Source organism: Apium graveolens, chromosome 9, assembly GCF_009905375.1.
Source record: "Apium graveolens cultivar Ventura chromosome 9, ASM990537v1, whole genome shotgun sequence".
NCBI classification, from domain to species: Eukaryota; Viridiplantae; Streptophyta; class Magnoliopsida; order Apiales; family Apiaceae; genus Apium; species Apium graveolens.
In genome coordinates, this window is record NC_133655.1 from 279202038 (window position 1) to 279219637 (window position 17600).

General features: G+C 35.4%; 3 protein-coding genes across 3 annotated transcripts; 2 read left to right on the forward strand and 1 right to left on the reverse strand.

Moving 5' to 3' along the window:
- Positions 1 to 234: 234 nt before the first annotated feature.
- On the forward strand, positions 235 to 1801 carry LOC141686424 (putative splicing factor 3A subunit 1). The gene is made up of 2 exons (XM_074491461.1): positions 235 to 375; positions 1013 to 1801. Exons 1-2 carry the CDS (start codon positions 235 to 237, stop codon positions 1799 to 1801), a joined length of 930 nt encoding a protein of 309 aa, XP_074347562.1.
- A 6876-nt stretch (positions 1802 to 8677) lies between these two features.
- LOC141686425 (putative splicing factor 3A subunit 1) lies at positions 8678 to 9073 on the forward strand. Its single transcript, XM_074491462.1, has one exon. The coding sequence runs from the start codon at positions 8678 to 8680 to the stop codon at positions 9071 to 9073; it is 396 nt and encodes a 131-aa protein (XP_074347563.1).
- An 867-nt stretch (positions 9074 to 9940) lies between these two features.
- On the reverse strand, positions 9941 to 12030 carry LOC141682556 (uncharacterized). Its single transcript, XM_074487248.1, has 2 exons — positions 11728 to 12030; positions 9941 to 10250 (listed from the first exon to the last, which is right to left on the reverse strand). The coding sequence occupies exons 1-2, from the start codon at positions 11948 to 11950 to the stop codon at positions 10111 to 10113; spliced, it is 363 nt and encodes a 120-aa protein (XP_074343349.1). The 5' UTR covers positions 11951 to 12030; the 3' UTR covers positions 9941 to 10110.
- Positions 12031 to 17600: the final 5570 nt, after the last annotated feature.

Genomic DNA, 17600 nt, shown 5'->3' on the forward strand with positions numbered 1-17600 from the left:
CAAGTTCTAAATTGGAATTTATGATAATCAAAGTTCAAGATTCTCCGATTGTGATTATGATAATAGTAATCTTATTTACCATAGGATTCCAAATGTGATCAAGATTATAAATATAGGGTTCCCAAGCTTTGTGTTTTCACTTATTTGTTGGTCACGACTTACAATTCTCCTGCTTTTCTCCTGCTTTGTCCTTGCGAACCTTTGTTGAATTATTGATTCATAAATTTTACTGTAATGGCTCCTCCTGCATCAGTTGCCACACACACAAAAACCATTGGTGTTATTCATCCTCCTCAAGATATTCGAAAAATTGTTGATACAACAGCTTCTTATGTCGCAAAGAATGGACAGGACTTTCAGATTAATATCATGAGAGTTAATTGCAGTTTGTAACCCCTACCTTTCATTGAATAACAAAATTATATACTTATTTTCAAAAATACAGTTTGTAACCCCTAACTTTAGACATTAAATATAATATGCATTCCTTTAATTATTTTGTTAAAAATATTTATATTGTGGAGGGTAAAATTGAAATTCAGCAAAATATTTAAATAATAATTTTATTTTATTTTAAATTAGACTAAAATTTAGAATTTCAAATTATAAAAATAATATTAATGTCAATTATTTTATTACTCAATATAATTTTTAAAATTTTAAAATATAGATATATTTAGAAACTTTATGATTATATATATAAACATATATTTTGCTTAATAAATATATTTTAAGTATTTTGCATTATGATTAATTTAGAGTATTACTAATAAAAAATAGCTATAATTTTTTTCATGTAAAAGATGCATTAAAATAAATATTTTAATTAATTTAAAATTTTAGTTATTAATATTAACATCTCAATTTCAATTTTACAACCGCAAGGGATGCATGTTGTAGTTGATACTGAAAGTTAAGGGTTGCAAACTGTATTCTGCAAAGTAGGTATACTGTTTTGATTTTAAACGAAAGGTGGGGTTGTAAAGTGCAATTAACTCATATCATGAACAAGTATGCTCAAAACTCGAAGGTTAGTTTCTTGAAAGCTTCGGACCCGTACCATGCATATTATCAGCAGCGTCTGTTCGAGTATCGTGATCAGGCTTCTGTGCAACCTACTCAAGATTTTAATACTTGCAATGCTACGGCTGATCATAACAATAATGCAGAGGTTAAGCCTGATCCTTCTGGACAATTTAGGAGCATCCGTGAACCCCTTGTGCCTCCGGAGGCAGAGGAGTACACTATTGGAATTCCTGCAGGGATTACATATGAGGAGATGGATATAATTAAGCTCACAGCACAGTTTGTGGCTCGGAATGGGGAATCGTTTTTGTCTGAACTTAAGAGTAGGGAAGGGGATAACCTGCAGTTCCAATTTATGAGGCCTACAAATAGTATGTTCATGTTTTTTACAAAGCTAGTAGCTGCATATTCTAAAGTGTTGATTCCTCCCAAGGGTTTGAGTAATAAACTAAAGAACGGTGTTGATAGCATGACGACTGTACTTGAGCGTTGCCTTTGTAGATTAGAGTGGGAGAATTCTCAAGAGGTAACAAAACAGAAAGTTGAGGATGAGATGGAGCAGGAGAGGTTGCAGATGGCTATGATTGATTGGCATGATTTCTCTGATGTTGTGGATATAGACTTTGTTGACAATGAAGATGATAAATTACCACCTCCAATGACTCTCCAGGAAGTTACAAGGCGGAGCAAGATGTCAACTTTAAAGGAAGAAGCTATCGAGCCAAGACCACAGTTAACAAAACAAAACATGCAGGTAAACAAAATCAGTAACTGAAATAACGAAGAGAGAAAGAAAGATGTACCCGAAACCATAGCTTTTAACAGTGACTGAAATAAAGGTTCACAGATACAAAATGCCAAGAAAATGATCACAGCTGAGTCACCAGGCCTTGCTCGAAGTCCTGGCTGCTCTTGAAGAGAATATTGCCCCTACCTGCTGCGTTTGGCATGCGCACAATATCTCCACCAGGATAAAACAGCTCGGAGTTTATGTTAACAGCAGCAACAGAAGCTCCACTTCGACCAGCACCTCAGTCGCCGGAAAATATCAGCACTTCAGGACTTGTGGGAGAGAAATGCAGAGAGGTTGAAGAGAAGAGAAGAGAATGTAGTGTGTAGTTTTTTATTCATTCAGTTTAGCCTCTATTTATAGGAGAGGAAAAATGAAACTATCCACACACTTAATGTCTGAATTAAACTGCTTCATTAATGAAAAAATCAAAACTGATCAGATTTTGAATTCATTAATGAAAAAATCAAAACTGATCAGATTTTGAATTTAAATTATTTGTAACAGCTTTTCACATTAACACCCACATTATTATCAGAACTTAAGTTAAGTTCTGATTTGATTCATCAGTACTTAAGTTCTGATTCTGATATCAGAACTTGTTAAGTTCTGATTTTATTCATCAGTTCTTAAGTTCTGATTCTGATATCAAAACTTGTTACAGATCATATTATTTGCAGGTTCAATATATTTAGACTAAGCCCACTAACAAAGTGACTTAGCCTATTTCAGTACCCAGCCCAATAATCCAGTCACCGATAAATAAATTCGAATTAAAATAATTCTCAAATAAATAAAATCATCGCCCAGGTCGCCTCGCGTACGCGAGACGCCGAGACATTCGCCCAAATCGCCCTTCGACCCGGTGCGTGGCGGGGAGGGGCGGGGCGGGGCGCGCGTGTGTGTGCGCGCGTGAAGCACATAACAACACAATGGACCATCACACACCTTAGTAGTTGTATACTACTCATGTGGGTAATACCATATAAAACACACAACCCCCTTTATTTATTTCAATGTGGGACAAACATTCTCAAATTTTCCAAGCTTTTTCAAGCTACTTTCAACTCTCATTTCATATGGATTTCATTAAGAAAATTCTTACAACCATACATGAAAATTTAAGTTCAAATATCATTGAACAATTTCCAATCATTAGATTTTAGGATTAACATCAAGAACATAATTAAATTAAGCTCTAAAATCCTAATTTTCTAACAATACCCCACAAATCCATACAGAAATGCGATCAATTTCCCATCATGACTTGTTTTTCAGAGTCGGTACCCTTCCGGGTTTGAACCCTCCTAATTCCTCTACTTCAATGGCTATCGGACTCAGATGGAATGTTTCACCTTGAATCTTAATCCGTTTAGTATAACCATATTCCATAGACGACGACAAGTCAAAGGTTATGGTGCCAATCTACGGCTTTGAGACATTAATGGTCATGTCTCGATCCTGTTCGTCGAATGCTTCAAGGATTAACCCTATCCTCTAATTGCGACCACACAATTACATTCGCTTAGCTGGGCATCTCCAGAGATATACTGCCTCTATCTCGTCAAATGACTTGATCCCATTCAGAGTTTTAACACTCTTGCTTTTCTGGCAGTGTCAGTACCTTCTAGGTTTACAGGGGATAGACTCAGATACTATAATATCATCTATGTAGCAAAGGTACTACCAACTCATCCTTACAGCTTGTTATTACCCATTGAATACACTTCGAGGGATCTCCTCTCATGTGTATTGGGTTCCCACTGTTGATGAATTATGATGGGTTGACAGTCTCATCCCCAACCTTGACTTAAGGACCACTGCAGGTTCCAGTCCTTTAGTAAGAGGATCAGCTATATTATTCTGAGTTCCTATGAACTCTATAGCTATGATCCTATCAGTCACTAAACCCCTTATAGACTTGAGTCTAACTTGGATGTGTCTCTTAGTTTTAGCATTATGCTTTTTACTGCTAATCTTGTCGATAGTTGTTCGACTATCACAGTGAATAGCAATAGCAGGAAGCGGTCTGCTTACTACAGGTATTGCAGACATAAGTCCGTGTAACCATTCAGCCTCCGTCCCTGTGGCATCAAGTGCACACAACTCAGCCTCAAAAGTAGACCGAGTAACAATAGTCTGTCTGCTTGACTTCCAGGATATTGCTCCACCAGCCAAGGTGAACACGTATCCAGTCACTCCATTGGAACCAGAATTCTTAGCTATCCAACTTGCATCACTGTACCCTTCAAGCACACCAGGAAATCTCCTGTAGTGTAAACTAAGGTACATTGTGCCTTTTAGATATCTAAGTACTCTATCAAGAGCATCCCAATAAGTTCTGTTTGGACAGCTTGTATATCTAGCCAATTTAGACACAGAATATGAAATATCTGGTCTAGTACAGTTAGCAAGATACTGCAAGCTCCCAATAATCTGAGAATACCTTAACTGAGACACAGGCACTCCTGAAGTATTCTTGACAAGGGCAACTTTTGAATCATAGGGTGTACTAGCGATTCTACACTGTGAATAACCATATTTCTCAAGTATAGATTTCTCTATATAATGAGATTGAGTCAAGGTTATTCCTTCAGTGGAATGAATCAGTTTGATTCCAAGAATCACACTTGCCTCACCCATATCCTTCATTTCAAAATGCCTTTTCAAGAACTCTTTAGTCTCGTTAATAATCTCAATATTGGTTCCAAACAGTAAAATGTCATCCACATATAGGCACAAAATAACACACTCATTACCTTTAACTTTAGTGTAGACACACTTATCACTTTCATTAATCTTATAACTGAAAGGCAATATAGTTTCATCAAACTTTTTATGTCAATCTCTGGGAGCTTGTTTCAAGCCATAGATGGACTTGATCAACTTACATACTTTCCTTTCATTGCCTGATGCAACAAATCCATCAGGCTGATCCATATAAATCTCTTCCTCAAGTTCACCATGAAGAAAAGCCGTCTTTACATCCATCTGATGGATGATAAGACCATGGACTTAAGCCAATGCTATAAGCATTCGGATTGTTACCATTCTTGCAACCGGAGAGTATGTATCAAAATAATCAATTCCTTCCTTTTGCTTAAAACCCTTAGCTACCAGTCTAGCTTTGTACTTATCTATTGAGCCGTCAGGGTTCAACTTCCTTTTAAAGACCCATTTACACCCAATAGTAGAACACCCAGGAGGGAGATCAACCAACTCCCATGTTCCATTAGAAACAATAGAGTCAATTTCACTCTTGACAGCGCCCTTCCAGTGCCTTGACTCAGAAGAATCCATAGCTTGCCGGAAAGTTAAAGGTTCGTCCTCGATATTGTAAGTGATGAAATCACCTCCAAAATCCTTGACTACCTTTGCACGCTTACTTCTTCTTGGTTCCTCTAGTTCCTTAGGAATAGAGCTACTACTAGGTTCCGCCCCTACATTTGTCATCTTTTCCACATGATCAGGAATATAACTTGATGTGTGAGTAGGATCTTCCTCAGAAGTCGTTTCAGGTATTCCAGTCTTCATAGGGTAGACATCCTCAAAGAATGTCGCATCTCGAAATTCAACTATCGTGTTTGCCACTATATCATCTATGTCAGATTTTAACACTAAAAATCTCATAGCTGTAGTGGTTTCAAGATAGCCCAGAAAGATACAGTCAACAGTCTTTGGACCTAGTTTCTTTCTATTGTGTTCAGGAACAAGCACCTTAGCAAGACACCCCCACACACGAAGATACTTAAGACTAGTCATCCTGCCTTTCCATAACTCCAAGGGTGTTTTATCCATGTGTTTCAGAGGGACTCTATTCAAAATATGGAAAGCCGTATTTAGAGCCTCCCCCCACATGTATTTAGGCAACCCAGAGTTAATAAGCATACTATTAATCATATCTTTAAATGTTCTGTTCTTTCGCTCAGCAACCCCATTAGACTCAGGTGTGTATGGTGGAGTAACTTCATGAACTATACCATTGTTTGCACAAAATTCATTAAAAGCATTACTCGTATACTCACCACCTCTATCAGATCTCAATCTTTTAAGTAGCTTACTAGTTTATTTTTCTACTTCAGTTTTATATATAATGAATTTACTAAGTGCTTCATCCTTATGTCTAAGTAAATAAACATAACAGTATCTACTACTATCATCTATAAAAGTAATGAAGTATCTAAACTGGTCCTTGGTCAACACACCACCAAATTCATAAATATCAGTGTGTACTAAATCTAACAAGTCTGAATCCCTAACAACGTTATGAAAAGGTTTCCTTATTTGTTTAGCAGACACACATACTTGACATTTAGAATTCTTTTCTATGGTATATTTTGGAATCAACTCTAAGTTCATCATGTTCTTAAGAGCACCAAAGTTTAAATGACCTAGTCTAGCATGCCATATATTTGAGGATTCAATACAGTTAACAGTAGGAATAACATTATTATTCAAATTTCCCAAAACGGGATCCGCATTAATAACAAATAAACCATTTGACAAGTAACCCTTGCCAAAGAATGTACCAGTGTGAATAAGAACTACTTTATTACACTTGAACGAAATTTCAAAACCACTAGAAACTAAACAGCTTCCACTTGTTATATTTCTACGCATGTTGGGAACATGATGCACTCTCGTCAGAGATAGAATACGTCCTGAAGGGAACTTCAGATCCACGTTTCCAACTCCATGTACTTGAGCAACACTAGCATTCCCCATCTTCACAGTCAGGCTATGACTCTGTTGATAAGATACAAATAAACTAATATCAGCATAAATATGTACATTAGCTCCAGTATCTATCAACCATTCACTTGACAGATAGGTAGAAAATATCACAGGGTTGTAGGATACGTACCGGTCAACGTCGGTTTCAGAAGCCGTAGCCTCACCAACAACCATGTTCACTACAGGCCCACTTGCGGTTCCAAGCACAACATTTGCTTGCGCTACCTCGGTTTTCTTCGCTTTGTTCGTAGGGCAGTCCTTACTTCAGTGCCCAACCTGCCCACAAGACCAGCATGGTTTGTTTGCCTTGGGTTTCTTGGCCTTGTCCTTGTCACTCTTAGGTTTATTACTATTAGCTTTCTTAGCAAAAGCCTTCCTCTTTTGTCCTACAGTTGCTATGTTTACCTTTGAGGTACCGTGTTCAGTTGGCATCACATGTCCTTGTTTGGACTTGTGTTGTTCTTGCACCGAGATGTCCAGCATAAGGTTGGTCCAGGTGATCTCTCATTTCTGTCTTTTCAGGGAGAGAGAGAACTCTTCCCAAGATTTCGGGAGTTTTTCAATCACACTCATCACCTTAAACTTCTCCGGGAGATTCATTCCAGACTCCTTCAAAGCATGCACTATCATCTCGAATTCATGCACCTGCTCAGTCATGGACTTATTGTCCACCAGCTTGAACTCGAGGAACCTTGCCACAGAATACTTTTCTAGACCTTGTGAGTCAGTATTATGTGTCTGGTCCAGCTTCTCCCATAAGAGTTTTGCAGAGTAGGCATCAGAAGAATAGACATCAAACAAAATGTTTGTTAGTGCCGCCAGAATGGCCGCCCTAGCCACTCCATCCTTCTCAGCCCACTTCGCAAAAGCCTTAACTGTGTCAGCCTTCTCTTGATCCACTTCTGGTTTCTCATATTCCACAACCGGCCACAGACCCTTTATAGTCAACCACAACTTCATCCTTTTCTGTCAGCGAGAAAAGCCAATGCCACCGTTGAATTTCTCCGGTAAACCGGTTAGTTCAACAGCCTGTGGGAAACTATAGGTGATCCAATCAATGGCCCCAGCAGTTGCACCCGAACTGCTACCACCACCAACGATAACCTCACTTTCGTTAACCATTATGCTAAATTCTATATAACCAATATTCTCTTCAAGAATGTTGTAAATCTTACTAACAAATATAGCAACATACAAGCAAGTGTATAAAGAATTTAGCAAGTTTAGGCCAAGACCACAGTTAACAAAACGAAACATGCAGGTAAACAAAATCAGTAACTGAAATAACGAAGAGAGAAAGAAAGATGTACCCGAAACCATAGCTTTTAACAGTGACTGAAATAAAGGTTCACAGATACAAAATGCCAAGAAAATGATCACAGCTGAGTCATCAGGCCTTGCTCGAAGTCCTGGCTGCTCTTGAAGAGAATATTGCCCCTACCTGCTGCGTTTGGGATGCGCACAATATCTCCACCAGGATAAAACAGCTCGGAGTTTATGTTAACAGCAGCAACAGAAGCTCCACTTCGACCAGCACCTCAGTTGCCGGAAAATATTAGCACTTCAGGACTTGTGGGAGAGAAATGCAGAGAGGTTGAAGAGAAGAGAAGAGAATGTAGTGTGTAGTTTTTTATTCATTCAGTTTAGCCTCTATTTATAGGAGAGGAAAAATGAAACTGTCCACACACTTAATGTCTGAATTAAACTGTTTCATTAATGAAAAAATCAAAACTGATCAGATTTTGAATTCATTAATGAAAAAATCAAAACTGATCAGATTTTGAATTTAAATTATTTGTAACAGTTTTTCACATCACATAACAACACAATGGACCATCACACACCTTAGTAGTTGTATACTACTCATGTGGGTAATACCATATAAAGCACACAACGCCCTTTATTTATTTCAATGTGGGACAAACATTCTCAAATTTTCCAAACTTTTCCAAGCTACTTTCAACTCTCATTTCATATGGATTTCATTAAGAAAATTCTTACAACCATACATGAAAATTTAAGTTCAAATATCATTGAACAATTTCCAATCATTAGATTTTAGGATTAACATCAAGAACATAATTAAATTAAGCTCTAAAATCCTAATTTTCTAACATGCATATGCATATGGTTCCACCACCACCTCCACCTGAAGAAGATCTTCCTCCTCTTCCAAAAGAACCTGAGCCAAAGAAGCAAAGGCTTGATGACTCTTTGCTTATCCCTGAAGATCGATTCCTTGCTCAACATCAGGGACCAGCCCATATTAACGTGTCTGTGCCAACTGTTGACGGAGCAAACCTTAGAGGGCAGGTTCTGAAGATTACAGTGCAGTCATTATCCGAAACTATTAGCACATTGAAAGAGAGAATCGCGGGAGAAATTCAGCTTCCTTCTAACAAACAGAAACTGAGTGCAAAGGCTGGCTTTCTTAAGGATAATCATTCACTTGCCTATTACAATGTCGCGGGAGGGGAAACACTTTACCTTTCTTTAAGGGAACGTGGCGGTAGGAAAAGATAAGATTTGTCATAAACTAATTTACTGAATTTTGATGCCTGAAACTTTTATTTAGCTTCAGTCATCTTTTTGAGAGTTTGGGAACTGGTAAATTTGCTTTACGTTGATTTGCTGGTTGATGATATCAAAGAATTCTTAAATCAATATTTGGTTATGTATAACTAACTCATTTGGAATTGATCTTTCTTTTTCAGATAATTCATCTTAGGAATGGTTAAGTTGACTTGCTTTGGCTACTTCCACTGCAATCCTAGAGTAGCAGTCCTAGTTTAATCTGTGTTAAACAGCTTTAAACATATATATGTGCCAATTTGTACACCTAATCTATGTCCTTTATTTGGATTGCTTTGCCATGCTGATATTGTCATTGGTTAATTTGTGTTTGCTCAACTACAGGGAAGGAGAGGTCAAAAACACAAGGATCAGTATGTTCAGTATCATCTGAGTACATAAAAGAGTTTCTCTATTCAAGTCTTCAACTTAGAAAATCAGTCATTATATAAGACAGTTCATATTACTCAGTATCCATGCCAAGAGGGTAACAAACCACATTTTTTCTCAATGAATTAGCAAAATTCTTGACGAACTATTTCCTCTGTTAGTTTATGTACATTAGCCTGTATCCGTGCATTTGCCCTTTTGCAATTACATGGGCATACACTAAAAAGCAAGATATTTGCATTCGCCCGAACACCACTAGGATTTGTCGAGGTCCCAAAAATATTTAGTCCCTGACCTCTGAAATAGATTTAAGCACTTTTTCATGTATATTTTCATGTGATAAAATTTGGGCAAATGCTAAACTAAATGATTTCTTGATAAGTGATAACATAATCCGATGAAGCCAATAAAACACACTATGCACAAACATGTAAGAAATACTCATTATATTGATTTAAGATAGACTTTGTCATAAATTCATCCAACAATAACATTAACTGTTTCTTTTAAGTTCAGGTATCACTACAAAAACATAGTGCAAAAACATGCACGATGGCTTCCAATAGTGAAATATCAATAGATTCATCAATCCAAAGTGTTTAAATATTGCGCTTCTTCCTGATTTTTCCCTTGCCCCCTGACCTTTTACCGATCCTTACTTTCTTTTTCATCTTTTTCCCTACCCCGCCAACTGGTTTCAAGGATTTTGAGGTTTGACCACCATCAGCCATCTCCACATCTGTTCAACAAAATGCACAAGAAATATACATTACTCAAACGCTAAACATGAGGACACTTTATCTCGCGCAACTAAAAATGAGGATATACTAATGATAAGCTATCAATGATAAAAGTAAGAGAAATAGTTCTCCCCTAATATTAAACATTTTTTCCCTTTCCTAACTGTATATCTAACTGAATTCAATACATTTAACTAATATTCCGCAGCCACATTTGTTCCTTAAGATTTTATTAGCATGCCTACTCAAATATTCCATAACATTTAATTTATAATTTGTCCAACTAATTTCAATGATTTTTTAAGTTAATGTCCATTTAATTGTAATTCTTGGCATATTAAATATGAGTTTCACAAAGTTTACGCAACCGATAATCTAACAAATAAGTAATCATCTGATTGTCTGACGAATAAAGTAAAATAAAATGGGCTTATATTATAATCATTGAACTATGGAATGGAAGGGACTAAAATCATGGCAAACAAACATAGACCAACTCCCTAGCAAATTCACACATCAACAGCACATTAAAATCAACAATGCTATGTACGCCAACTCGTCTTCAAACATACCACATACTAACCATCTAAAACCCCAACAATCAAGCATACACATATACATCTCAACATAGTAAACAGCAGAACACGCGTAACTACTGCACAAACCACTTATATAGGCCATCAAAAAACACAAAATGAAACACACCCAAATCAACATTTGTCATCATACACTCCAAATATCTAAAACCACAACAATCAAGCATATACATACATTCACACCTCAACATAGTCAAGCAAAACAACACATTTGACTACTGTACAAAACACTCAAATGTGCCATCAAGAAACACAAAATGAAACACACCCACACAAGTACTTACCTTCCTACATACTAACCATCTAAAACCGAACAATTAAGCATATACATGCATACACATCTCCATATAGTCAACAGCGCAACAATTTCACTATTGCACAAAACACTCAAATGGGCCATCAATAAACACAGAAAGAAACATACCCACATCAACATTTGTCTTCATACATATACTAAACCTCTTAAACCCCAACAATTAAGCATATACATACATACACATCTCAACATATTCAACAGCACAACAAGCTTCACTATTGCAGAAACCACTCAAAAGAGCCATCAAGAAACACAAAAATAAACACACCCACATCAACATTTATTTTCCTTCACACTAAACATCAACAATCAAGCACACACATACAAACACAATCACCATCATAAACACCAGTTAAGACACAACTTTTCCACAAACCACTCAAAAGGGCCATCAAGAAACACAAAAAGAAACACATCCACATCAACATTTATCTTCCTACACACTAAACATCAACAATCAAGCACACACATACAAACACAATCACCATCATAAACACAAGTTAAGACACAGCTTTTCCACAAAAGAATCAAAAGGGCCATCAAGAAACACAAAAAGAAACATACCCATATCATTATTTGCAGCAGAAGTGCTTGCAATAAGCTCCATGGCTGCAGCTTCAGCAGCGGCGGCTGACTTAGATACCCGAACAGGGAGCTTAGGGGCGGCGAGAGCGGCTTCTTGGGCTGCGAGCTTGGCAGCCTCTTTGCCTTCGTTAAGAGGAGCAACAATCTCTCTTCTAATAGCTCTTAATCTCTTGATTCTCTTTGATCTCATTGATTTTGCCATTTTGCTGCTTCTTTTTGGCCTCTGTTTTGAGAAATAGGGTTTTAGGGTTTGGGGAAAAAGGTAAGGGCGTGTTTGTGTAGGTGTAGTAAACGGTTTTATTTATATTTTTGATTTTCAGTTTTGAGTTTATTTAAAAATATTTACATAGTAAACAAGCGGAATAAATTAGAAAAATTACCAAACATACTAATTTTATGATATCACTGTTTTCTGAAAATATTTGTAGAAAAACGGTATAACCAAAAGTAACCAGATATGCAATTTTTTTTGGATGGTGCTAAATGCAGTGAAAATTTGCTTCATCGGGAATCAGCAATTACTATGTATCCCTCATCTCTAACCCTTCAAACATTAAATAACAGTCTTGTAATCTTACAAGCATTAAATAACCCACTAATCATTAAAACAAATCTTATAACCCTGTGTCCACCAAAACTAATCAAATTGCATCGATTTATTAATCAAAATTGTCTTATTTTTGATAAAATAATTGTTAACATGTAATTTAATGTAATACAATTACTTGAAAAAATATGGAAATACTATTTTTGAATTAAAAAAAATTATAGTTAATTCAAATAATAATTATTATTGTTAAATAAAAAGTGAACATGTAAAAGTAAGGTCACAAAACTTAGTAAACTATGTTTGTAATCAGAATAAAATTATAGAAGAAATTATTTATAGAAAGTAAAAATATATACTTACAAAAAAGAGAAAGTGTGTAAAAAGATTGAACTACCCTGGATAGATAAAATTCTTTAATTCCAACTGAACATTTTTGTTTTTTATATGACGCATTGATTTTTGCACATATTTAATATATTTTGATTGAATAATTAGAAATATTATTTGTATTTTTTTTGTAAATCAAAATTTACTGATAAAAATAGAAATATCAAAACTAAAAAGGGATGGAGAGAGTACTTCTTTTATGTATTTCGATTTATCTGCTTTTCTCGTACTTTTTTGAAGTATACTTCCTTTGTCCTTTTTTATCCCTTTTCATTATCATATTTCTTTTTAGTGGTAAAATTAACTATTTTTTACCAATGATTAACCACTACTCTTATATTATTTACAAAAACCAAAAATTATTTATTGAAGTATATTAAATATACTTTCCAATGATATATATTTTTAATTTGGTTCAATTATAAAATATTTATTTCATAGTAAACATTTAATTGTGTTTATTTTTACTATTAAATGAGAACTCAAAACAAAGATAATTTCTAATTCATCACACTTTAACGCCTCAATAATATAAAATTTACATTATTGTTAAATTCAACTCGAATATATTCAGATTAAGTTTTACGTAGACAAATTCTTTTATAGATCATTTCAGTAAAAGTATAATTTTGAAATTGTCTAATTATCAATAAATTATGTACATATGTCATATTATTTTATAACAAAAATTGTATTATTCATTTAATGATCAACTAAAAAAATTGTAATTGCAAAATTATTTTTGGATCAATTGAAATTTTGTTAGGATTGTTTTAATCTATTTTTTTTAATCGTAGGTAGCCCGCAGCCGCTACCCTTCGGGTGCGCACTGGGTAAACCCTACGGGTTCACGCAATAGCCTACAAACCATGATTAACCATGAAATATTAAAAAGTATTGGCAAAATTTGAAGTCTTTCTGAATGGGAAAAAAATTAAGGACTCTTAAAAAATAATACATACACGAAGGACATACAAAACAATTTAAGATAATACCTCTTAATTTATTAAGTATATTCGTTTATGAGGAAAATAATTTCTTCAATCATTTTATTTGAAAAAGTGAAGAAGAGAGTTTGACTATTAAATTAGTTATTTATTGCATTTAAAGAATCACTTGATATGCGTGTTAAATGAATTCATTTGCACGGAATAGGGATGAAGACATTTATTTGCACAAAATACAGGTGAATGTGAAATTTGTAATTGCTGATTACTGCACGGAGTAAAAGTTTACTGCATTTAGCGATCATGTTCTTTTTTGGTTATATTTGAAATTGTACGAAGTTGCAGAAACTAAGGCCTCGTTTGTTTCGATGTAATATGACTACATAACTTAGACTTCCTGGATTAGAAATGAGTTACGGTGTTTAATTTGATTTATTTTAAATTGGGTAAAGGAACTTAAGTTCCACGGTTTTAATAGTTACCACAATACAGGAGAAATTAGTTACCAAGCTCAACCATGGTCACCACAAGTTATGTAGTTATTAAATATAAAAACATTAATTACTTACCAAAATTTATTACGTAATCTCTACTTACATATTAATAAATCAAACACATATATTTTAATTAACTTGGAACTTGTAGTTGTAACTTAGTTACTGGGAAGTTCAAGTTCCTATATAATTATAAAAATTAACGAAACAACCAAGAGTTACAGAAAATCGTATTTAAAAAAATTAAAAGCAATAATTTTCCAAATAAAAAGGTATTTTTATAATTTTTTTAAAAAATGACAGAATTTTTAAAAATATTTTTGAATTTGCGTATTTTTCAAAAAAGTCCAATAAATTATGCATCCTCCATTATTTTTAATCTTTTTAATAGTAGTTTGATTTTTTAACACCCATTATCATTTCACTGTATAACAAAAAAATATTTTTTAACAAATTTTTGTCTTCAATGTTATAAATTTAATCACATATTTTTTTTGAAAAAAATTATAAAATAATTTCCCGCGGGGATTAATTTTAAGATTTACACACCACATACATCAACGGTGAGTCGGTGACAACAGTTCGTGAAATTTTTTGAAAACTGTTGTTATGAAAATTATTGTTAGCTTAATAGTGATTTGAGAGAAATTTGGGTTGTGTTTACTTAGTCTGTTTTCTAGTTTTTTTTTTAGAAAAACTTAAAAAATAGAAAACGGGTTCAAAATAGTATTTTTTTCAAATTAAACAAACAAAATATTAGAAAACCTTGTTTTCTAAAATATAACTAGAATTCAGAAAAATTCTAAAAACTCATTAGAGTTGTTTTCTATAATTTTTCGTATAAATGAAAAACAGTTCTCTAGTTTTTGAAAACACGCCATGAAATTCGAAACTACTAGGATTAACATCTTATATTATATTTTTGGGTCATGTTCCCTGACAATCATGTGTCAGGGAACTGTTAACCAACACATCACTTCCTGGCCGTTAGATGAACAATCCAACGGCCAGAATTTGAAAAAAAAATATTTTCAGGGCCAGCGCTTTTTTTCCGCGGAACAGAGTGGCTTCCGCGTATATTATGCGCGGAACGGGTAAAGATAAAAATACCTTTAATTGCCTTCCGCTGTTAATATACGCGGACCGCCTGTTATCAGTTTAACCCAAAAAACGAACCCGTTTTACAGTTATTGAAACATAATCAAACTCAGTTGGAATTAGGGGCGATTGGTGGCGATTTTCAGGCAATTTTCAGGCGATTACAACCCGATTCCATCCTTTTTCGTTGATTTCTCCTTGTAGGTTTGTAATTTAATTGTAATTAGGGAAATTTTCGGGTTTTAGGGTTAGGGTTCATGAAAATCAGTTTTTGTTCCGTTTGTGTATATTTTCATTCATTTTGTGTGTATAAATACGATTTGTATGTATAATCAAACTCTAATTGGTTCGATTTGCTTAAAAACGATTATAACGTGTATATATATACATTTACATATACGATTTGTGTGTATTCTAATTCGCGAATTTTGTATGTTTACATTAACATCTTAAAATCGTGTTACTTCCAGTTTTATTCATTTTATTACCCTGCTTTTGTTATAATTTGTACTCTGTAATGGATCGTTTCGTTGATGCTTTGATTTGTATGTTATTTTTGTGTAATCAGATTATTGGTTGTTGTGTTTCTTGTTGCTAAGCCAATTAATGGTAATAAGTTTATCGTGATCAGTTTATCATAATGGTTGAGTTTTTGTCGAATGTTGTTGACTTTGGTTGAGTCGGAATACATAGTGTGAGAATGTCTTGGTTCTGTTCATTCTGTGTATTAACTTTAGGATCCCTCATGTTGATTGATATGCCTTGGTTGAGATGTAATAATGTTAGAAAACCGGAGGCTTTTTTATTGTTCAACAAGGCCTAATACTGATTACTGTTAAAATGTAAGATTCAGAGCTTTTTTGTGCATGTTCTGTAAGTTATTAGCAGGATGATACATGTTAAATATTGCGCTAGTTAACTATTTGGTAATTTGGTGGTATATATTGATTGAATACTAGTTGTAAACTCTGTTTTGAATGTTTGCTATTTGAGCAGTACAAGGTGTATTATTGTTATCAATTTTGTTCCATTTTGAATGGGTTACTTTGTTCAATATTTTATATTTGATCTGGTTGTAAATTTTTTTGTAAAGAAATGTGTTATGGTACATGTGAATGTGATTATACGGTCAATTTTAAATGTGGAATGTCTAGTTGAAGTATCTAACGTTAAATTGTATGTATATTATTTCAGGATGGATAACATATTGTCGGGTCCAGTTAGTCATGACATTATCTTTGATAACGAGTATCATGTGAGTTCGGATGTTTGGAAGGGACATGAGCGGGGTGCTTTGGAGTGTTATAGTGGAAACAGGAACATGCGTAGGTGGGTTCTGTCTGATGCACAGAAGGACTTGTTGCATAACATTGGTTTTAGTGTGTTTGCAAATCCCGGTGTGGTTTTGCAGAATGATGCGTCCCGAGACCAACACCTTCTTCATGAGACATGGGGAAATGACAGTGACTCTGTAGGATGTTGGCTATATCTTGGGTGTACTTGTTGCTGGACATCCGTTAGTTGGCGACGGTCTGGATAGTGGCTTGGGGTATTTTGCGAGACATTGGTCTGAGCCGTTGTATGAAGATGAAGAGGAGGCGAGGTGGCATGGGCCAGAGCAGGCATAAAGTACACATGGTTGTATCAGAGATATGGGAGGGCTGATCCGAGGAGGATTGCTATCCATACACATGCATACATGCTCATGGTTGTTGGTTCTGTCCTGTTTCCTACTAGTAGTAGGAATGTGGTGCATCCGAAGTACATTGGACACCTCCACTTTCTTACGGGTGTGCACAGATGGTCATGGGGTTCTGCGGTTCTTTCATATCTATACAGGGGGCTCGAGCATGCAGCACAGAAAGGGGCGAAGAGGATTGCTTGTTGTACGTGGTTGTTGTAGTTGTGGGCATATGAACGGTTCTTGATTGGGAGACTTCTTCCTGATACTATCAGGGATTCATATCCAGTTGCTGAGTTCTGGGCTAGGCCGGTTGATGAGGTGGTTGCTGAGGAGGAGTAGGAGGAAGAGAAGGAGGTGGAGGAGGATGCGGAGGAGGAGCCTAAGGGGAAGAAGGGAAAGGAGGTGAAGGAGGTGAAAGGGAAGCAGGGGAAGAAGCTGACGGAGGTGAAGGAAGTTAGGGGTAATGGTAGGGGAAAGGGAGGAAAGGGTAAGGTGCAGGCTGATGTTGTTCTTGATGATGCTATGGATGAGGATGTTCCTGGGACTGGGATTGTTGTTAAGAGGAAACGGGCTATAGGTAGGCGTGATAGTAGATTGGCGCCTCATCATAGTTTGCCACATTATAGAGGCAAGTTTGATGGAGTTGCAGCTGATATTGTGTCGTGGACGCCATATGCCCACTTTCACGAGGT